Consider the following 24498-nt stretch of genomic DNA (forward strand, 5'->3'; position numbering starts at 1 on the left):
GTTTCTTGGATAACTGAGTTAGACCAAATTCAGTTTTAGAGGCTGCTTGTCGCTTTGCTGCTTGAAGTGAGGGTTAGTCAATTACTTTACGTTGAGAAAAGATACACAATGCTTTAAACAAATCGTTAAAACAATGTTATTTTCCCACTGATGACAAGGGGTAGTATTTTCTATACAAATCACAGCTTGGTTCCTCAGGCATTCCGAAAGAATGGAAAGGAGTGACCAAGACAGAAGAAGAGAACTACAATATGCAGAACCCCCTTAGAAGGTAGATCGGGACCCAACTTGGAACTAATAAATTCTAAGGAACAGTGGTTTGGGAGATGTTATAGTATAGCATTTCCTTAACAATTTGGATGCATAGTATAAAGCAGAAATCTATGTTCAGAATTCACTACAGAGCAGCTTTAATTTCCTAAATTTACATTTAAAAACACCCACAAAGTTAATCTCATTTTAATAGCAAATTATTTAATGTTAATTACTATAAGTAAAAGCTCTTCCACTTTTAAAGAGTAATATCTAAACCTACGATCCCATAACAGACAGACTTATATGGTTAATATTGCTTCACTGTAATTCCCAAGCCTGATAAAAACTGCATTTGTATCGGTTCAGTTGTAAGTGACATATTATTGATACCTGGTAGAAAAAAAGCTTGTCCTGCCATCAGATGCACACATCATTTTCATGGTAATCAACTGGAGTACAGAGATTAGAGGTGGGCACGAACCACAATATGAACCAAAAAAACGCACAAACCGGGCCGGTTGGCGAGAAAATGCGGTTCGTGGGGCTAGTTTGTCACGTTTGGGAACGGTTCATGACCCCAGACAGGCTGGCGCCACTGAGGAGTGTGTGAAACTGACAGCCTCGTTCTCTGGGCGGAACGAGAACAGGGGCTGTCAGTTTGACAGACTTCCGCTGGGTTCAGCCCATGGGCTGAGGCCGGCACGGGGTGAGTGAAGCTGACAGCTCCCATTCTCCTGGTGCCCTGTGCGGCAGGAGAACACTTTGACAGACCCCGCTCTGGGTGAGTGAAGCTGACAGCCCCGTTCTCCTGTCACCGGGGGACAGGAGAATGGGGCTGTCAGTTTCACTCACCCCGCACAGGGTTCAGCTGATGGGGTGAGTGATGCTGATAGCCCCGTTCTCCTGCCACTCGGGGGACAGGAGAATGGGGCTGTCAGTTTCACATGCCCCGCACCGGATTCACCTGATCGGATGAAGCCTGCGCAGGGTGTTTTGAAACTGATAGACTTCTCCTGCCGCTTCGGGATGACAGGAGAAGGGGGCTGTCAGTTTCAAACACCCCGCACCAGCTTCAGAAGCCGGTGCCGGGCATCTGAATTCCACGAATTACAAACCACAAACCGATTCGTGAACTGGTAAAAGTTCGTGGTTCGTGGAACAGCGATGAACCACGAATCAGATGGTTTGGGTTTTTTTCGGTTTGTGCCCATGTCTTATAGAGATACAAAGATGGTAACTATAGAAATATATAACATTTTCTATAGTTATCTTCACTATACCATAGATAAGATTACAACTTCTTTTGTAATCTGTAATCATATAAAATAAAATTAACATATCAGAAGCTTAAAGACACATACAACTGTGAAACTAGTTTTGTGTGCCTAAAGCATTTCTTGAAAAGCAGTCTACAGTCGCAGATGTGATAAGTAACCTAGAAACTAGAGAGAGCTCAAAAATCAGTTTGATACTATATAAGAATGATGATCAAAGGGAAAAACAATTGAACCACCTGGCTAGATCATACCCTTAGCATAATCTAAACTTTGATCTTTTTAGATCTCAATCTAATACTAACATGATGCTTTTTCACGTTAGCAAACTTCCATGCAAATATATGGGCAAACCAGATATATTAAGTAGTTCTTTAAGCAAAAAAGAAACATATTCCCTCTATTTACTTTTAAACAAAAGCAACACTAAGGGAAAAAAGGTTACCTTAGGCCTGATTGTAGATTTACAGTTTCATCACCAAAGGAAAACACTATTTTCTTTAATAGTACTATCAAAGTTCAGAAATAACTCTGAAAAACATATGTAGTTATAAAACAAAATTCTTAACATAATTATTCAGGCTTTAACAGGGTTTACCAACTTAAAAGATACACTGATATATAGCTGCCATTCTCATACTGAAAAAAATACACTGATATATATAGCTGCCATTCTCATACTGGGGGGGGGGGCCCTCTACAATTAAGACAGTACTGTTTCTAGATAGGGCATTAATCTTATCCAATATTTATCAGGTTCAATATAGTATATTATACATGCTTGACAGGAATAAGTTTAAGAAGAGCATGCCATTGAGTTAGAGCTGACTCATGCCAACTCCAACCATTGGTTGTTCAAGGCAAGAGGAGCAGAGGTGATTCGCCATTGCCTTCCTCTACATAGCAATACCAAGAGTCCTTGGTGGCCTCCCATCCAAGTACTGAATATGGCCGACCCAGCTTAGCTCCCAAACCCTAAGCCAGGCTAATAGGGCTATAAGGAATTAGTTTGCTTGTCATTAACTCATAACCTTTGATAGTCAAAACCTTGAATTAGAAGTGTAACACCTTGTTCAGCAGAAGGAAATCTATCCTCAGATTGTCTGTGAACAGCCTATGGTTTATTCGAATCTAAGTAACTGATGAAATCACCTTGCTCTTCTAAGCCAGATCAGCAATTTTTGCCTGTAACCAAGAAGCAAATATAATGTAAAGCTCTGAATGAGAATCTCTCACAAACAGAAAAACTAATGCATATAGCAGGAAAAGAAAATTGTTTGTTAATTTTTGAAAATTGACTGCAATAGCTAAGGCCAACATGAGAAAATAGCCTATAGGAGGTGCCACCAGTTTACCCTTGTTCTATAGATGGACAAATAGGGAAAACTATGTGCTACATGTAGTTCTGTGATTATCTTACAAGGTTTTCTTTTCCCAATGCAACTGCTATGGCTGTTATTTTAAGAGGTCAAGAAAGAAAGGGGCTTTTAAACACTTTCCTGTCATGTTTTTACACTAAAAAACCACTACTCCTAAGAGGATTTTACTCTCACTGGAGAAAAATACAGGTACTTGTAGGCAACCCAATATGGACCTGGAAGTCAACAAATACTAGTGCTTATTATTATTATCTTTTAAAATATGTATAGAACTAACTATGTTGAAAAGTTGAAATCTTAGCAGAGTGCACAATTTGCTTTAGATACTGTTGAAGGTGGTCACAGAAATCCAGGGTTCATCTCACACATTTTGATATTGAACAAGTGTCATTTTCTGCAACTTATTTTCCTGTTAGCATCATAGCATAGCAAGAAGAAAATATTTTTCAGCAATACATGTTCAGTATTATCATGTTAGGCAAGCTCTGCGGACTGAAGAGAGCTGAACATCAGACAAATAACAGCATGCCAAATACTATTTTTTCATTATATGTTTCATTTTTTGAGTCTATCACAGCAACACTAAAGCTACATAAAGCACACTGCATGTATTTAAACACAATAAACACAATATATTCATTTAATTTTTAAAATGCTTGAACATTTTTGTAGAAAATAAATGCTCATCGCTAATATTAATTTAACACATTTATTGTCAGAGAAAAACAGACCACAATTGATTCATTTGTATGTAATGGATTTTAAAATTAAAAGATTTTGTTCTATTACAAATCTTTCTTTTTATTTTAAATATCTCATACTTTTTTGTTCTTTAGAACTTAGTGTTCCAATATAAAGTCCCTATATGAAAATGTTCTAAAAATGGTGACATAAAATATCAAATCAAATAATTAAGAATCTTTGGACCAAATACAGCAATTTTCTATCATGTACTGGGCAAGGATATTCCCCACTGAAAAAAACAGGTTTCACTATTCCGATCATATGAACAGGTGGAAAGATGAAAGACGGAGTGTAAATTGAACAAGTCCACTGACACATTTAAGCCTGGTTCTTGTAAAACAACAAAGGAGGTTTCTGCAGTACTTTTTCTGTTAAAAAAATCAAACAAATGTTGGAAGTAGTCATATATAAAGTTGAGCCCCCTTTCTCTGCAGATTCCCACAAGGCTGTTCCTGAGAGTCTTCTCTGTCTTTCTCTGACTGAATGGGGAGGGCTGAGGAACAAAGGATCAGGGCTTGAGGGAGCCCTGCAAAAAGTTGCCAGTACTTAGTAGTGTGAGTACTGTCACAAAAAAAAAACCCTGGACTTCTGAACTGTATTACCTCAGGCTGTAGGCAGGTAGGTCACATGATTTAATGGTGCGCCATACAGTAAGATTTCCCTGCACATAGTCTTTTGTATGTATACACCTGGTCCAGAAAGGCAAATCTGCGCAAGGAAACCTAATTGTACATATTTCGCCAAGGTGCCTTGGGGCACATGGGTGTTCTGATTTTGGAACAGGAACATAAGGATTACCTTTGGTAAATAGAGGAGTCTGTATAATTAGTTATCTCACAAGGAGAGCAGGCTGGAGACTGAAAAACTCAAGTCAGCCATTTGGTACAGCAAGAAATTGCAGACATCTTGTATCGATTTTCTTTTAATAAGTCCAACATTACAGGAGACATACATATTTATAGTTTCTCACTGCCATAAAACATCCACTAAACTCTTACAAATAAAAACAGCCTTTGAGAGGTTAGTGTTTAAAGACTCAAGGGTCTGTTTGAAACTATACAACAGAAACAACAGTTACATGCTATTTCATTATACAGCAAGTTGGGTTAACAAGCCCAAAGAAGTTTCTCGGTATTCTGTTCTATCAGTTTGTAAACATATCTAAGAAACCAGTGAATTAAGGAACAATCATTAGTAGCAAATTCAAATAATTTATATAATTATTTTCTTATTAATTCTATAATAACAATTTTACATTCTAAAATATAAATATTTACACAACTTGTCAATCATGTCAGCATATTCTATGGTCATTAACACTGGTTAGAAAGACAAACCATTTAAAAGTTAATAAGTAAAGCTTACTACCATAGAGATTGTGCAGGTTAGTGCCAAGATTGCACAAACTGAAGCAAAGCCATACAAAAGCCAATCACACCACTACAGACACTTGTGTCTTACATCAATCTGTATCTCAACTGCAAGTTTCTGAAAGGCTTTCAGAGAAGTCAATCTATATCATATGACTGAAGTCCACTGGGGGATTTTATCCCACTATCAGAGAACCTTGTTGTAACTGCATGGATATTTCTACAATTCCATGGAATGGGGAGCTTGAACCAAAGTCATTGGTTCTGTAAATCCACAATAACACATGTCTTTTTTCCCTGAACCCCTTCATTCTGTGACGTACCATCAACATCATCTGCTGTTTCGCTCTCTTCTTCTTCTATTATTTCAAAAGGAGTCATTACATCATAGAGAAATGAGAGGAAGCCATAAAACCAATCAGAACTTTCCTCTGCTAAAATATTAAGGACTTCCTCAAGTGAATCAATATTTTCATTATTGCCATCTTTGGTCAGGCCTACACAAGAATAAAGGAAAGAAAAAGAGAAAGAGAGAGAGAGAGAAACGCAGCAGTTAGGTGGAAAAAGGAAATGGAGGGGAAAGGATTTAAGAGAATTTGTATCATGATCCAGTCTAAAAAAAACCCAGATTTACACAGTAAGCTCGAGCAAATTATTGAAAAGAAATCTGGAGGTACTTTAAAAAACAAGTATACATTTCCAAATTACAAGAAAGCTTAAAAAATTAAAAATATTAACGCTACTGACCTTACCATGCCTACATCACTGTGTTGCCCTGAGGTACCACAAGGAGTTCCCAGGGTAGGAAGGCTGCCTGGTGAATATTGGTAGCCAGAAGTTTCAGTGAGCCCTACATCATGGTGATTTTTTCTCTTGAATAAGCCCTGAAGTTAGAAACCCAAGGTAGCTTTGTGGGCAGTTGCATATCTGGCAATAGCCCCTTGCTCATGGTCTGCAACATCACTGGGACACAGTCTAGTTCCCCATCAATCCTATACAACTGTTCCTCCCATGCTTCAATTATCTTTTCCATCAATCAGCCTTTTGGGTTCACTTTAATATAACACATTCACAACTGTTTCCCTTTTTCTGTATGTATGAGGATGAGGATGTGATTTCTGTCTTCCCACACTCAGGCAACCATTTAATGTAGGCAGTGAACTCCTGAAAAGCATATGCCATAAACAGTGCTTTATTAATATGAATAATATATTAATATAAACTACACAGCTAACCCTCTGAAAGCCTTCCTTCATTGTCCGCCTCCAGTAAGTCAGAAACATACTGATTCTAAACACGGAGGTACCATTTAGCTATCTTAAATCCATGAATTAGTCTAGCACACTTTTAAAGCCCTCTAAGACAGTGGCCATCACAATTTGCAGAAGCAACTTCTACTGTCCAACTTAATTAGTTGACCCCAAGTTCTAATGTGAGAGGGAGAAAAGTTCTTCATCCACTTTTTCCACACCATGACTACCTTTAGTTACCTTCTTAGGGAACTAAAAAGATATTCAAATATTTTAGTACTTTGTAGGGTACGTACTCTTCCTTTTCCAGCTCTACAATATACTTTCTGGGACAGGATGACTACAACTGCATATGCCAAATGGAGCTTCACCACATATTTTTATGAACGAACTATAATGCCAATAGTTATTTTCAAACTCTCATCCTTAAAAATCCCTTCATGGAATTTATCTTTTTCATTACCACCTCATGGAATTGATGCTTTCATACAGCAATCCATCACTACTCCAAATCAGTTCCCATCAGCAAATATATAAGCTCCAGACTTTTGTCCAAAAATGCATCATTTCACACTCACATAGAGTCTCACTTGCCATTCTGTTGACCATTTGCTGAACTTGGAAATATTCTTCTGCAGTTCTTTGAAATCTGCTTTGTTTTTCATCATACAGCACAATTTGATGTCATCCACCAACTGGACTCGTAGCTTGGCCCTTATTCCAGAATATATGCCAATACATTAAATTTTGCTGATACTAAAACAGATTCTGAGGGTACCCTACTACTCACTTCCCTCCATTTTGAGAATTGCCATCTCTTCTTTAACCAATAACAGATGCATGAGAGGACCTGCTAAAGTTAAGCAAAGACTGTGACATTTACCCAGAAGCATCTGGTGAACTAGTTAGTAAAATGGTTTTTGAAGTCCAGGTATAATATCTTGCAGACCATATGCATTCACAGCACCATGGGAGACAGGGATTTCTTTTGCGGGAGACATGCTGGTAATTCCTGCACTTGTTCTTGTATATGCTTTATAATTAAAGTTTTGATAATGTTCAGCACTATTTTACCTAGGAAAGATGTTGGGCTACTAGGTGTGTAATATTCTTTTTCTGGTACCAAACCCAAAAGTTCCACATTCCTTTGCGAATACTCTATCTGCAGTTTTTCTACACCCACTAATCTTTTTTAACTGTTTCTTTTAATGCAACCATTGTCATCCTAACCTATCCCAAGTTCAATTACTTGAAACACCATCAATTCTAAGAAAGGAGTAATCCCAAACAGGATTTTCCTCATCCTCAGTCAACTTTTCCCAAGAAGTCAAATACCAATAGACAGGTTCCATTAAAATTCTAGCAAAGCAATTCTTTTGTTCAGGCTCAATTCACTTCAAACTGACCCTTAAAAAAACCTTTCCTCCTAACAACAGAAATTCCTATAAAATATACCTAAGCTTCCCTCAAGGTTCATCGATCTCTGCTTCAGAAGACAGTGCATCAGATAATGTTAAATATACTTTTGTTTAACTCAACAAGGAAATAAGAGTATTTTTTAAATGAAGGTCACAATCAGTTTGCCATGATTCTGTCTGGGTTGTATAAAAAACATCCCAGCAATTTTCTGAACTGGGAGATTATCACTAAGCAACTAGAGACAGTTCAGTCATAGCAATCATAGAAATAAAATGTTCACTCTGCATCACAAATAATTGCTACCATACTTTGACACTACTGCCCTCAAAACTAGGTGAAGTAATGTTCTCATTTGAAGCTCTGCCCATGTCAGATCTAGGAGTATGCACCGGGGAAATATTCGGTTTTCCCACTTTGGGTTTACCTGAAGCGGGAAAATGATTCGGAATAACTCAAAAGATTCCGGGTTATCGGAATCGCTTTGGCATGCTTCATAATGATTCGGAGCATACCGAAATGAGACCCCCACCTCCCCCCTGAGCCCCCCTTCCCCCAACCACAACCCCACTTACCTTACCTGAAGGCCGGAGCCGGCGCCTCTGCTGCCCGCTCTGCCACGGCAGCCAGCAGGGCAGCGGGGAAGGCCGGAGCCGGCACCTCAGCCACCCATGCCGCCGTTCAACTGCCGCGGCAGTGGCAGGGCGGTGGGGAAGCCTGCGGCTGGTGCCTCCGCCACCTGCACCACCATGCTGTCAGGTAAGTGGGGTGTTGGTGGGAGGGAGCCCTTTAAAAAGGCCCCCCCCCAAAGCTTTCCAAAGCAACCTGAATTGCTTTGGGAAGCTTTGAGTCGGTATTTCCGAATCAGGGGCATCTTACTGGCCCCGATTCACAAATACCGAATCTTTACGAATCGGGCCCAGTTTGGTTTTCTTTTCCGAACCAGGAACCCGAAGCACACACCACTAGTCAGATCCAGTTCAGAGACCTTATAGAGGTTCAGATCCTCTAGCATGAGGGACTTGGCTGATACTCAATTTTCCACATTCTTCATGTTGTGACACGTCTCAACCCCTTATGTGACTGTACTATAAATTTAACAAGAGGCACTCTTGTTAAATGGCCAGTGATCATCTCATCTTCAAGATTTGATCATTTACAATACCAAGGGTGCAAGATTAGATCTTTATTAACCAATATGCTGAACCAGAGCTCATATAAGAGTTAAAGCACTATAAAGTCAGCCAGACTCAAAATGAGTTGTTAGGGTTACACCCTCTATCAATTAACTCCCCACCAAATTCCCAGCTACCTCAGTGTTCTTTATTATATACTTGCAAAATCTGTGTCTTCTGTTTATTGGCATTGCCAAAACCTGTTGCTGGTTTACTTTCCATGAATTGCTTAGTTCTCGATTTGCATTGTTTATTCACTGGACAATGTGTGCTCCCAACCCACAGATCAACTATAAGCTTACTTTAGGGAGAGCCGGGGAAAATGGCTGCAAGCTGAAAGCTACGTTTATCAGCGCTCCGCAAGTCTGTGTTTTAAACTCTTTTATTTGGGATATCAGTGAGTTTTAACAATATTGTTTTAGCATGCCAGCATATCAGCTCAGGCAGGGCAAAAGAAATTGCTAGTCCTGCTCTAGTTTTGGAGGCTATTTGAGAGATTTATAGTCGGCTCAGTTTTGTTGTGAACAGCCAGGAGGCAGCTGCCAGATAAGACTACTAATGCTAGAATTAGTATAGTCATACAATATTCCCAATCAGAATTTAGAATAAATATCCAAAGATATTCTGTTTCAACACCACATGAAATAATGGAGGAATAACGAGGATGGAAAGTGGTCCTGTATCCATCTGCCTCATACAAATATCATTTTAGAAGCCAATAATGTAGCTGCATAATCCAAGGGACACAGACACAAATATCAAAGGAAAATTGTGACTATTAAGATCTGTTATTAAAGATGATTTCATAGCTAAGTATGCAACTATTTTTGATAATTTATTCTTAATGCAGGGGAGAGAGGGGGAATGAGAGAATAAGAATCAGTTAAGAGTTTCATTTTTACTAAAGCTGTTCACAACTGTATATGATCATGGTAACCTGAAACCATTTTCGTGAAGGGTGCTTCTTGAAGCATTATAAGTTTCAGAACAATAAAATTACCATTTAAAACTAGTATTTTATGCAAAATTTTCCTGAAGCATCTGTATCCTTCCCATGAAATAAACAATCTTACTTGTTCTATAGGCCTCCATTTTTAGCCTCACATAAGAAATTTGCTGGGAGGGAAGTTCTTAATACAGCTCTAACAAACACACACACACACACAAACCAGATTGATTACTCATCAGGTCCAATGACCAACCAATATGTTTACATATTAATATACCTAAAACAGAATGTTATCTCCTTAAACCATTACAACGGTTATGCTGCATTGTAATTTATAAGAACATATATGGATGCCTCATATCAAGTGACCACTGGTCCAGCTAACATATGCTCATACTTTTTGCCTTAGTCATCTTAATTATTATGAAGTATGCTCAATTGTTGATCATTGATCATATGAAGCTGCTTATACCAAGTCACACCTTCCCCACTGGCAGACCTGGGGGGTTTTAGCCACTGTGTGACACAGAGTGTTAGGCTGGATGGGCCACTGGCCTGATCCAACATGGCTTCTCTTATGTTCTTATATAACAAATAAAGTGAAAGACAACCATTGAACTGAACAGAGAACTTTCTACAAGCAGGCCATCACATATCTGCTTTAAAAATAATGATTTATATATTAAAATATATCCCACCTTTCCTTCAAGCAAATTGGGCTCATGGCAGCTTACAAAAAGATCATGCACCAAAGTATAGGTACTATTCTTTAGCTGATTAGTCATCTGGCCTAGGGAAATTAATACTTGCTAGTGTTGTTAATACTTGTTAGTGACATATCTCCACAGACTACTGGGGAAAAGTAGGAATCAGGAACAGAAAGAATCAGGTATTCACACATTAGTGAAAGGTGTATTACTTAGTAATTTAAGTACAGGAACAATGTTTCTTCAGGAAGTTCAGTTCAGGTTTTCTGGAGTTCATCACTTTCTTTGTGCACCTAACTTCTTCCTTTCTTAAAACTAGAGGGTATTTCTATTTCTGGAGCAATTTAAAACCATTTTCCCTTCAAAACAGACCTGGGGGCCTGAGAACCAAACCCTCTTTGAAACTGGGCCAGAATTAAACTTCTCCTCAGAAGATATCTCTTCTTTTTAGTTTGAAAGGGAATCTCAACCCACTACCCAGTGACTCCCGCCAAAATACACTCCCAGTTCTCTGGCATCTATGTAAAATGTACTTTGGCTTATGCCAACATTTAGACTTTGAATTCTTAGACAGTTCTTTCTCAGGACAGGAATACTACAGTTAAAGCAAAGGAATCTTCTTCCTTCACTCTAAATTCTTATTAGGCATTTATGCAAGAAAGATAGTGCCCTCTTTGAATTATGTACTCTGTTATGAGTCTCCTGAGGACTGAATGTGGCATTACCAACCCTGAATCTGGGAGCAAGGGCTGTTGGTTCGTAACTGTTCCTGTCATGACACTGCAGCTCTCTTCACTGCCTTCAAATCAAGTGGTCATAAGGGTATGAAATAACCCTGTCTGCTCCAATTTGAATTCTGCATAAATCCAGATAAACCTGTCTGACTTTTCTTCTCAGACTCCTTGACTCCAAAATCCTGTCAGAAACCAACTGACCTCTGACTAACCAATCAGAGAAGAGGAAGCAGCCTATCACTCAAGCTCTCCATTCTAGGGAATACTTAACCCTTCCTCTCCCAGCTCTCTGATTTTGCTGCACTTTGGAAACTTGCTGTTAAGTGCAGTCTGTCACAAGAATCAATTCAGTACCCAGGGAATAAAGATTTTTTTTCTTGGTTTGGTATTCCTAATCTGCATTTACTGTTTTTTTGTGCACACCCCTAATTCACTAGCAGTCCATCAGGATTGGGTGACAACTCCTAAAATAATAAATTCCTGCAGCCTTGGGAGGACATTTCTACTTTATAAATCACAATTTTTGCTACATACTCCACAGACATTTCCCTTTTTTGCCAGCTCTTTCTTTCTTCCTTTTTAGTGTACAAGTGGTAAGCTTGTTTCATTTTCATCACTGCTTGAAGCATTATGCATATTCTCTGAGTTTATTGTACCACCTGTTAATGGTCAGGAACATTTTGGTGACAGAAGATTGTCAAATGTTAGACGTGGAAGCTTTTACATTCAAAACTATTTTTCCATCAATGAAGTTGTTGAAATTTGAGAATTTGTCTTCACACATCATTTCCTAGTAGGTATTGTTACAAGGCTACCATGGGTACCTGCAAAGCCTGAAATTGGTTATAACTGTATTTAGCCTGTGACAGATACTTATTTCATTTATATTATGTGATATGTATTTTAAAACTGATGTAGACTCTCAGTTTTAATTCCAGGGTAAGAGATAAACTGTATATATAATTCTCAAATTCAAAAAATCATTTTTTCCAACCTATGCAATTAGGTTCTAACTACTATGTGGGTCAAATTAAAGCAAATCACTCTGATTTTCTTTCAACTATTGCCAGAACAGGTATTTCCATTTTGAACCAAGAAAGGCTGGCATATTAGAATCACCAAATATATCAAAGGTAATTAAAAGTAATTATGTATTCTAGTTTCCAACTTCAACCAATGAGGCCAGAGGAAGGGCAGCTCTCCATTGTGCCCATCCCCTCCTGCTGACATTAACAAAAACATCAAAACAGAGACTAGGAAGCAAACAGCTTTGGAAGTCGATTTTGACTGGGAAATAGGATTAAAACGAAACAAATAAATATGTGTGTGCATCACAAACTTCATAGAGATATTACATTTTTAAGATTATCACAAAATATAAGTTAAAGCATGAAGTCTTATGAATGTTGTTTTCTATTAAACTACTGTGTTATTTATGACCCCACCATGAGGGTGCATGTACTGATTATTACCTAAATCTGAATAGTGAACATTAGAATAGTCACATATATATATGCACTGCTTGGGAAAAAACTGGGATAATAATGTACATGATATATACTTATGCACATGCCGTATTACTTAAGTATTAAATATGTTTCTACATTACAACAAAGAATTAACAATTACCCACCACCCTCAACATGCCATTGCTCTTCCGTTGCTGCCACCACCACTTCTTTTTCACTCACTTTCCTGCCCGAACCACTGCTCAGTCATCCCTTTCCCACTGGCCATAGTGTCACCAGCTCCATCAGTCTCCTGGACTCTTCCTCCCATTTCCTGCTGTCTCACACACAGGCATGCCTGGCCCACCACTGCCCCCACCAGCACCTATCTCCCCTGCTGCAGCTTCTACAGCTGCCCCGGCCTACAGCCTTATTCTGTGGAATTTTTTTGATCTGCATTTCTGGATCATGTTCAGAATTAGATATGATATAACATTCTGTGAAGCACTGTACTAAAGCTGAATATAGAATTATACACAACGAATTATGACCACATCTGCCTATCATCATTCTACTCTGGAAACACATTCTTGTATGAACAGTAAAACATATAAACAAAAGACGTTTGGGATATGCGTGAACCACCTAATTCCTTTGCTATTTCTGACTGACAAATTTAAACATGTAGTAGAATACATAAAGGAATATATACATAAAGGAAATGCACTCTCTGTGCATCATCAAATAAAGAGAACAAAAGACACTGGAAATGTTTTGCAAGCAGAGTGCCACAGAACAATACACTTCTCAGATGCATTAAAGGCTCTCTACATAATGCATGGATTACTTAAATTAACTTCCCTGATCTGAAATAAAAAGTACTGTATCTTTAAATTGAGAGAATGGCAATGCTACTGCCAATTAATTTATGCGCAGGAAAAATACTGCATCTCAAGACCTTCTCTGCTTCCCTTTAAAGTTCCTTCCACTTGTAAACTTTTATATTCTCTTCTACCTTCACTCTGTCTTTTCTACTGTTCTATTACTACTGATAGTTATCACAACCCACCTAATGAGATAGCTTGTTTAATCTTTTCCTCCTCTCATGTTTTAATTTATAGGTTGTTCAACAATGTTTCATATTTTTTTGTCATGTACAAGTGTTTTCAGTTTGTGTTTCTTCATTTTTATCCCTCTTTAACTTGTTTTATGTGTCCATACAGAGGTCTTTCTCTTGCGGCTTCTTTGTCCAATTTACCCTCATTTATATTATGAAATAGTTAGTGCCCCATTGTCCTTCATCACTCTTCTTCAGATTTTTTTTAGCAGTCCAATTCATGTCCAGTACTCAATATTTCTTCATTAGTTTTCCTTTCTAATCAACTCATTTTACGCATTCTTCCTTGACATGTTTCAAACTTTGTCAGTGTCCTTTTTTCTATTTCCTCTTATCTATACTTTTACATCCATGTAGTGCTCTAATAAGAAGTATATTTTTGCAAATTTCTTTTTCAGAGCGCGTTAACTGGTCAGTGATTGTAACTTCTTATAACATGTCAACTTCATCATACCTACTCTTCTTTTAATTTTCACTCTAGATCTTCTGTCCTTTTATCTGGAAACCCGAACACTGAATATAATTCCCTTTTTTCACAGATCAATGAAAATAATAATGACTTGTACCAAGGCCACATAAGAAGTTCTTGGATGAAACCAGGATCAGACCCAAGTGTCCCACATCAACCACCAATGTATTATTCTACTGGACATTTAACTCCCCCCGCCTTCCACCTTCATTCCCTAGATCCGTCAACAGACAGAAATGAATCCAAGCAAACAGTTTGATATCACAGCCCTTCCTTGTGTGTAGTGTATGCAGTTGTCTGAGTAGCCTTGTTCACAAACTACAGTGAATCCATGGACAGCGTATACTTGACTTTTCTTTATAAGAGGCACTGAGTTAATTCTCATGTACTTTCAATGCATGTATAGCTGAATATGCAATTCAAACCCCGTATTTATCCAGGTACTGGTTCCTGGCTTCATTTGTAAAGTGAACACGCATAGTTCTTTCTTATAAACAGATGTACATGAAAGATGTAGATGCGTTCACTGTAATATGTGAACAGGGCTAGTGTCGGACTAGGATCTGGAGAACACATTCAAATCTACACTCTGCCATGGAAACTTGGTGGGTGACCTTGGGCCACTCATACACTCTCAGTCTAACCTACTTCATAAGGCTGTTGTGAAGAAAAAGTGGAAGCATCCACAGGCTGAGATTTCTGAGTAGAAAGACCACACCTTTAGGAAGCCATGGCCGAATTCTATTCTGGCTACCTACTCAATAACCACCAGACTGAAGTTCTTAATCAAGGATTAATTGGTGGTAGCTGATGGGATCAGTATTTTGTACTTTAAAATCTCAGGGGATGAGCTAACTACCTAACAAGAATTCAGTTAAATGCAAGTCAAAGAAATCAACTCCAAAGGATACTTCACCTTTAACACTTCTTATGAAGTGCTATCAGTAAAAACAAGGATGAAAAACAACAACAGTAGTCTTTAAGCTGCCCTTATATCTCAGCTAAACCAACCATTTAGAACCATTTCAGCTGGATGTATGTTAGTTTGCCATCAATATACATCCCATGTCTTTTGCTAACACTTCAGAATTTCTTAAAGGCAGAATTCTCTGATTTAGAATGTCTCTGCCCAATGTTTCATACACATACACACACACACACACACACACACAAATTAGACAAGCATCTGGAAAATCGTTATTTTAAATATTTCAAATTGTAAATGTGAGCACAACTTTATATCACACTCCAAAGGGGTTTTCATTACACAGTATTAGTGAACCATGTAGAACCAATCTACTTAGGAAATAATTCAGATTGCATTCCATTTGCCATTTTAATTTTACAACATAAACAGATACAGAAACCAACATAATATAAGCAATGGACTGAATACAATACTGAAGATAGGGTTTAACAAGTGCTTACTTGCCTAGTAAAACCTTGGCATCTTCCACATCAAAATCACCATCCCCATCAGCATCATAGATCCCAAGCTTTCCTACAGTAGAGGAAAAAATAAATTCAGAAATCTATTTTTAAAATTTTTTAAAATGTGCTGAAATGTAGCAAAAATAGTAATTCTCACCAGGGCTTTTTTTCAGCAGGAATGCGGTGGTCACATGGCTGGTGGCCCCACCCCCTGATCTCCAGACAGAGGGGAGTTTAGATTGCCCTCCACGCTGCCGAGCAGCACGGAGGGCAATCTAAACTCCCCTCTGTCTGGAGATCAGGGGGCGGGCCCACCAGCCTTGTGATCATTTTCTCCGAGGGCAACCCACTGAGTTTCACCACCACTTTTCCCAGAAAAAAGCCCTGATTCTCACCATTTTATAAAGGGTGCCATTCCAAAACACACAAGTAAAAAAATCACTTTGAGAGGATTTTTCTGAAAACATTTATGTTTTTAAAAGACAACAGGTCAGATCCAGCCAGCTGTATCATCCAGTCTTACCTAATTCCTCTCCCTACTACAGTCCCCCAGTCCACATGATTTTCTCCATGCAAGTCCCACTGTCCCCAGCATAGCCTTTTCAGTGGTCAAATGAGACCCCCCCCCCCCCCGCTTTTCACAAGCAGAAAATCTGGTTGGATCAAACCCTATGTATAATATGCAAATCTGAAAGCCTGTCACATAATTTGATAATTAGCAGTTCAGTATCACCTGGCATTTCAGAAACTGTACAAAGCTTGTATCTAAAATATTGTGCAACTTGGATGTCAAAATGGCTGTAATCCTGCTCCTCTGGAGTCAAATGGGAGCTTTGCAACTGACTGCAACAGGAGTAGAATTACGCACAACAGCTCACAAACAGTATATACTAAAAATAATTGCTCATCACTTCATAGCAATTATTTATTAACAGACTTGCATATCTTATAAGAAAAAAGATCCAATACTCAATATGTAGCAAATCAAGCACAACTTGAATGCATCTCCTTCAAATAGGAAACTAGTGCATTCAGGAATAACACAGATGCATGAAGCATTTCTGCTCCTATGAAAAAATGCAAACTTCTGTATTTGTGACAGAGACAAAGCTTAGACACACAAATACCCTAGACACCCAAAAGAAGTTCAAGAAGACTCAAGAGAGGCTCTTGACTTTGGAATGTCATGACCTAAGATTTGGATGGCATGCTTACTTGTGGTATGATAAAGTAAAGGCCAATGTAGACTTTAAAAATCACTAATTTAGGAAAGCCATCTTGAGAATTTGGAACAAACATAAACTGAGACTATCACAGAAGACACTGCTTTGGATCTCAACACAAAGTTTTTTATAGAGGTGAAATGACAATTAAACAGAGAGGGCTGACTAATGGAGAATTATTAGAGCTCTCAAAAGGAGACTGTAAATTGAAAACAAAGGAAGATATAATAGCTAAAGGCTATAAATGCAGGGCTGTGCACAGGCAGGGAGATTCGGAATACCCCGGAGCATACTGAAGCAAGGGGGGGAACTCTTCACCACCACCACCCACCATCCCTGGGGTGACCCCCTGGGGTGACCCCTCCACCCCCAACCCAACCCTGGGGAGACCCCTCCAACCCCTACCCACGTACCTGGAGGCGGGAGGGTTATCAGCTGGGCTGCGGCAGCACAAGGCTGCACTGCCTGGAGCCATCCGGCTCCTCTGCCACCACGCCACTGCCCGAGCCTGCGGGGTGGTGGGAAAGGCCGGAGCCTCCTCCTCCGGTTCTTCCTGCCCCTCAAATGGCCATGGTGCGCCGGTGCTGCAGCAGCCATTTGAGGGGCAGGAAGTGCTTTCTCCGCCTCCTCCGGCCCTTCCTGCCCCTCAAATGGCCGCCGCGGCGCTGGGGCACCGTGGCCATTTGAGGGGCAGGAAGTGCTTTCTCCGCCTCCTCCGGCCCTTCCTGCCCCTCAAATGGCCGCCGCGGCGCTGGGGCACCGTGGCCATTTGAGGGGCAGGAAGGGCCGGAGGAGGAGGCTCTGGCCTTCCCCACCACCCCGGAGGCTTGGGCAGTGGCGCAGTGGCAGAGGAGCTGGCCTGGAGCCACCGCAAGGTAGGTGGGGAGAGGTGGGGGGTTGATGTTTAAATGGCCTCACCACTGCTTGCAAGAAGTGGTGGGGCCCTTTAAACAAGCCCCAAAGCTTTCCGAAGCTTTTCCAAATGCTTCGGAAAGCTTTGCTTCAGTATTCCGAAGCTAACCGAATCGGGTCCGCTTCGGGTATCTTTACCCGAAGCGAAACCTGAATAGCACAGCCCTATATAAATGTCAATGTTTCTTCTATGCACAATTACTAGAAAGGTTTAAATCAGATAAAACGTTATGGGGATTTGACTACAATAAAACAGAGCTTGAAAAAGAGCTTTGTACCATAACAATTGATTAACATGTACAATTGATGAACATGTTATTTCCAAAATATACAAACTGTTGCTGAAATTTGAAATGAAAGAAGAATGTGTGAAAGACTGTATGGTAAAATGGGCTAAAAACTTTGGGTATAATATACAAACGGACCAGTGGGAAAATATGTGGGTAAAGGTGCTCAAATTCACTTTGAGTTCCACACTTAAAGAAAATTTTTACAAAATGATGTATTGATGGTATATGTCTCCTGATAAATTAACAAAACCGAGTAAACGTATGGCAAACAAATGTTGGAAATGTGAGCAATATGAAGGAACATTTTATCATCTTTGGTGGACTTGTCTTAAAGCAAAAAAAAATTTGGTCACAAATTCATATAATACAAAAAAAAAATGAAGATCAGTATACAATTTAAACCAGAAGCCTTTTTGTTGGGACTAATGGACAAACTGCTGGAAAATAAACATGGTATTCTATTTCTATATATGACAACAGTGGCTAAGTTTTATATGCGAAAAAATGGAACAGTATTGCCTTCAATGGATGACTGGATAGTGAAAATGATGGGAGTTGGCAGAGATGGCTAAACTTACAGCTCTGATCAGAGATAAAACACTGTCCACTTTTATGGTTAATTGGAAACCCCTTATTGACTTTCTGTGTAAGACAAGAAAAAATGACTGATGATTTGTGGACTGGATTGCTAAGAAGATAAATTTGGAAAAATAAATAGAAGGGGGGCAGTATTGAAAAGGTAAATTTTAGTGGTATTAAAACTACAAGTATAATGTGCCTAAAAATATGATAGGTGTTGTAGAGGAAAATGAAATATATATTATTTTTCTTTGTTTTTCCTTTAATTTTCGTTCTTTTCTTTTTCTCTTCTCTGAACTCTTTTTTTTCTTTAATTTTTCTTTTCTCTGCCCTTTTATTGGGCTTTTAATCTTATTAATAAAATAAAAAGTATTAATTAAAAAAAGAAAAAACCTGTGTCAGATTTTCAGTGTTAGTTTTCACTTCAGCTTTTAGTGACAAAAAATAGTTCTGTTGTTTCTCTTTTTAAATAATTAGCAGCTTAATTGTGATTCGGAATTTATTTTAATTATTGTTTTAAAAGATATTCTAATCCATCCTGGCAGCGTACCCCAAGGGAAAGATAGAATATTTTAAATAAATGTTACTAAAATGCAGGGCTCATTTCGAGGGGGAACACACAGGAACGCAGTTCCAGCAGTTCCCCAGTTGGCCTCGCCCACCTGACTCTCGGCCTTTTTGGGCCTGTTTCGGCCTGGATTGGTGCCAAAACCGCCCAGATCGGGCCTCTGACGGGTGGTGGATCACTCTCCCACTCATCAGCAGCCTGATCCTGCCCATTTGGGGCCTCTTTTCAGCCATTTTCAACTCATTTTGCCATTTTGGGCCCAATTTTGGCCTTGAATGGTAAGGATTGGGTCCAAAACAGCCAGAATATGTGATGTCAGGGGGTGTGGCATATGCAAATCAGATATACCAATGACACTTCCGGTGATGGCAGGAGGCGTGGCATATGCTAATGAGTTATGCTAATGAATTGTGCTAATGAGTTTCTCCAGCTCTTTTTCTACGAAATGACCCCTGCTGAAATGAATTTATTTCCAGGTGATATAAAATATTTTAATAAATTCTGCATCTATAAAAACCTGCTATGAAAAAATCCATAGCACTTTTCACACATTCTACCTGTCCCCATGGATGAAGGTTATGATTTATCTAGTATCTATCCTGAACACTAATTTGTTACTCTTTCAATACAGTCAGATCTTCTGCCTCTTATTTCCCAGCTACGCTGACCTCAGCCAGACCTATAGTTGATGTGTCCAAGTAATGTATCTGCATTTTCATATCCCTACTTCTCATACCCCCAAATCTCAGATAAATATAGGATTTAGTTATGATTCAGTAGATTAATCCCATCTATCCGGGGCCTCTTAGTCTTTAGAACCTGATAAAGAGAAACCTAATGACCAAAAGTAGCTTCAAAGAGAAACAGGAGTGAAATGAACCCTCTTACATGTCAGCAATAAAATCCTCCCATTCACCTGATTATATGAGGAAGCAAACTAGCGAACATTACTTTCCCCAAAGGGGAAAGAGAGGAATACATAGCTCAGGTGAACAAGATCCAACTCTTTCCAGCCATTTTAGTGTACCCCAATTCAATTCCAAATTAAGGAGCAGCAACTGCTGAAGAAGCTTATACTTTTAAAAGCCATGTAAAAAGCAAAAAGATAGGAATAAGGGACAAAGAACAATAACAAAGTCAACGCCAATATTCCTCAAAAATGAAAAGCAAAGGTTACATGAGATTTAGATTTAAACAATAACTCCATCAGACAGGAAGTCAAAACATAGTTGTAGAAGAAATATTTAATGGTTGAATATATAATTAAGTGTATAGCCCATGAAGTGTAAGCATAGCTTATATTATATGATCCTACCTTGGAGTACCTCTGACAAGTTATAACGGAAGTCCTTTGCTTTGGCTGCGTGCATGGTAAAAATATAGAAAGCATTATTCACATAATGAGACCCAGACACATATGTTACATGATTTTCCTACCCTTACATCTGGAAAAATAGGCTCTCTCCCACTTTAATTCTTTGTCATTGATTGTGAATATACATGACATCCCTGAACATTCTTAGAACCTAACAAATACACCTTAATTGAATAAAGACTTATGTTTGACAACAAACACATGAATAATGAACAAATACCCATTATCATTGAAGTTTTGAACTGAAATTGTAATCACATTAATGCATGATGTTTGCCAACAATGAACATATTGTCTTAATCATTTTGTTTTACAGTTTGTGGCATATGGAACACTTACCTAGGACTTCCTCGTAATCTACAAGTTCAAACCAGACCACTGCAACTGATGTCCATACTCCCAGCAGTGCAATTACCATAAACCATGTAAAAAATGAACTTCCAGAAACACCCTCTTTCTTGCCATTCTTGTTTCCATGTTTTGTCTCTGTAAAATAAAGCAATTTAATTACTATTGGAAGGAACAGCTATGATTACAAATTTTGGAACACATCTTTTTATTACAAAATTCAGCATAACAAATTCCATTATATATATGAAGCAATTTTTATGGTTATTCACTAATTAATCCAGACAACTGTTGGATAAGCAGATAGCATCAGTGAACAAGTGCCTTTCACTAGCTTAAGTCAGTGAGACAGCTGTGGCCTTTCCTACGTAAAAATCTTGCCACTGTAGATTACTGCAATGCACTGCAATGTAGGTGCTTTGAGAAGACTGTCCAGAAACTACAACTGATACAGAACACTGCGGCAAGAATGTTGACTGGAGTGGGTCACAGGGCCCACATTATTCTAGTGTGGTTGCAACTACACTGGCTTCCAAGCTCAATGCACAGTTCTGGTATTGATCTTTAAAGCTCTATACTGCTTAGAACCAGCATATCTTAAAGACTACATACTCCCATATGAACCTACATAACCATTACGGTTATCTTCAGAAGCATCTTTCTTGTGCCTTCACTATCTGTGTCATGTCTGTACCGCTACATCCATGTCATTGTTCTATGTATTGCTAATGCTGTACCTTAATGTCATTTGGCAAATGCTCTAACCATCACTTTTGTTTCTCAAGCATCCTGAGAACACAGCTGTCTTATCTCCTTCCTTTGAAGTTCCCAGGAGCGACCTTGCACTGTCTGAAATGTTACAGTTTAATCTTATGCCTTTTGTCCTGTCTAGGCTGATGCATAAACCCTAGCAGAAATTCCCAGACCGTTTCCTGTGCAAACCTGTGGTCTAGGTGGGAGGGGGGAAATGATTGGGTATTTAGAAATGTACTTTTAGAAATTTAGACATTTAGTACATTTAGAAATTTAGTACATTTAGAAATGTACTTTCTTCAAGTTTCTATTCCTGTCAATGGAGCAAGTACTGCTTAGATGCTTTCTTGCTTCTGAGTAATTCTATGGGCATATATATATATGGAAATGATTGGATTTCTGAATAAAACCACTTAACCAAGAGCTTGGACTTCTTGTTGCAATGGCACATAGACCTGTCTACCATATCCTGTCACCCATAGCCTGACAATCTGACTATTATATCTCACTATTTTTAGTGCGATACTATTTTCCTTACTAAATTGGACATTACCAATTACCATTAAATTGGACAGTACAAATTGTTATTCTGGCAACATGCAGATGTCATGCACAAACACAGTATGTTTGCTGTGCATACCTCTCACTTGTTTCAATTCCTTCCTGCTCTCATATCTGGAGAGTTATAGAACACTTCCCAGTTTGATCACGTTCCCATTTGTGAGGGCATGGCTTCGACGGCTTGCCAAGCAGAAGCCATTATCTGCTGCTAGTAGGTCTCTTGCTCTTAAAATAGCTTCAACTTACTATTTTAAAATAAATTAATCTTGGAAGATGCCATCCAAGGCTTCTAAGGCTAAGCAGAAACAAAAGAATGTTGGGGGAGTTCCTTTGTTAGAGGATTTTTTCGCTTCGGCAGAAGCAGCCAGCACCTCTACAGCTCCATCGGGCCAGGGAGTCATAAATACTGTGGGCCTTCTCCTAACAGCAACATTTCTGCTAGAAGACTTGAGTAAACAGCGTCAAGAATTAAAACAAAATATGATGGATATGATAACCCCTTTAGCTCATCATATGGATGAACTGGAGTCTCAGCATAAGCAAACTGCTCAAAAAGCAGAAGAAGCTATAAAGAAAGTTGCTGGCTTGGAAAAAAAGATTGGAATAACTTCTCAAGATGGTAGGATTAGAGAAAAAATCATGATACTGGATTCTCGCTTAAGAGATAAAAAATTGAAATTTTGTGGGTTTTCACCAAACGTTGAAGCAGCAATGGAACTTTCAATTTTCATGGCGTCCTGGCTAGCTACTTCACTAAAACTGGAGGAGGGGGTGATGCCTTGAATTGTGAGAGCCTACCGAGTTGGCAAAAGAATAAATATTTCTGAGGCAGCCTCTTCTAGTAGAGATATAGTGGTGGAGTTTGCTGATTACCAGACCAAGAGGAAAACTTTGATGGAAACATGTCAGCAGAATGGCTTAGATTTCCAAGGAAGCAAAATATTTGTATTTCCTGACCTCCCCTCAGAAATGCTTAAGATTCACAGAGATTTAAAACCCACCATTTCTAATCTGCAGGCAGCTGGGGTTAAATATCACTGGCTATGCTCTGGCAAAGTGTTTGTGGAGTATAACCAAGCTCAATATATCACATACGATCATGCTTCTGGAGTAACTCTACTATTTGCACTGGGACTTTAGAGCAAGCAGGAACTAGAGCTGAAAAAAGAAAGACTCAGTCTCCACTGACTTCAGCTAAAAGCAACAAACTTTGTTACTGAAGAAGCAGAAGATGGAGAAATTAGAATTAGAGGGGTTCTAAGTTCTAAATTTTGAAAATTTTGAATATGTTTTAATACAATTAGTAAGTTGAATATGTAATAACCTTGAATTTTCTGTATGCAAGGAGCGGGGGGGGGGGGTATAGGCAGCAATTAGGTATGTGCTCCCACATCAAAGGCCTATGGGTGGAGCAGCTTTTCTTTTTTGGATTTCTTTCCTAGCCCACTATTGGGCTTCCCTAGACCTGCTCAGTTTTTTTGAGTTTCTGTACATATACCTGTTTGAAAATGAGTTGTATTATAAGGATTAATACAAGAAGACAGAAGACCTTGAAGAACCTGAGAAATTAGTATTGTTGATTGTATTATAGCATTAACTAATGATTGTGTTGTAAAGTAAAGTAAAGGGGAAAAAGAAGAACATAGATTAAATACAGGACCAGCAATAACACTGCATTATCAATAACTAATGTTAATTATAAGTTAGGTTAAATGTGCAATGTAGACTCTCTACAAGGAGTTGAGATAATATACTTCAAATAGTATTTTTGTTTGGTTATGTATTATAATTAATTAGTTGTATATGGTTCTTCAATAAAATTTTATTTTAAAAAAGTTCCAATTTGTCATGTCTCACTGCAGACACATTTTTAGAATCCCAATTTCTGAAAACTCATTTCCCAAGGTGCACATTCCAGACGCTAGATAACATTTGGGGAGGGGGCATGGCTCAGTGGCATGCAGGAGGTCCTGCTGTAAACGCAGAAGGTCCTAACTTCAATCTCTGGTATCTTTGGTTAAAGGATCTGGTAGTAAGTAAATGTTCTCTACTGTCAATATTAAGTTTGTTTTCAGAGACTGGTACTGGATTCTTCTATTTTATACTATTTAAACTGATTAATATAACAAGCATCACATGAGGAGCCAGTATGATGCAGTGGGTGGAGTGAC

General features: G+C 38.8%; 1 protein-coding gene across 3 annotated transcripts in view; it reads right to left on the reverse strand.

The window, feature by feature from the left end:
* The window catches only part of ASPH (aspartate beta-hydroxylase), a 190742-nt gene that overhangs the window by 144380 nt on the left and 21864 nt on the right, over window positions 1-24498 (reverse strand). For 2 of the 3 annotated variants that reach the window (XM_054984911.1, XM_054984912.1), the window contains 3 exons: window positions 21005-21151; window positions 20606-20650; window positions 15720-15788 (listed from right to left, as the gene is read on the reverse strand). In XM_054984911.1, the coding sequence (XP_054840886.1) occupies window positions 15720-15788; window positions 20606-20650; window positions 21005-21151 (261 nt within the window). The remainder of the gene's footprint in view (window positions 1-15719; window positions 15789-20605; window positions 20651-21004; window positions 21152-24498) is intronic. The other variant, XM_054984913.1, reaches the window with a different exon arrangement.

The sequence above is a fragment of the Eublepharis macularius genome, chromosome 7 (genome assembly GCF_028583425.1).
Source record: "Eublepharis macularius isolate TG4126 chromosome 7, MPM_Emac_v1.0, whole genome shotgun sequence".
NCBI lineage: Eukaryota > Metazoa > Chordata > Lepidosauria > Squamata > Eublepharidae > Eublepharis > Eublepharis macularius.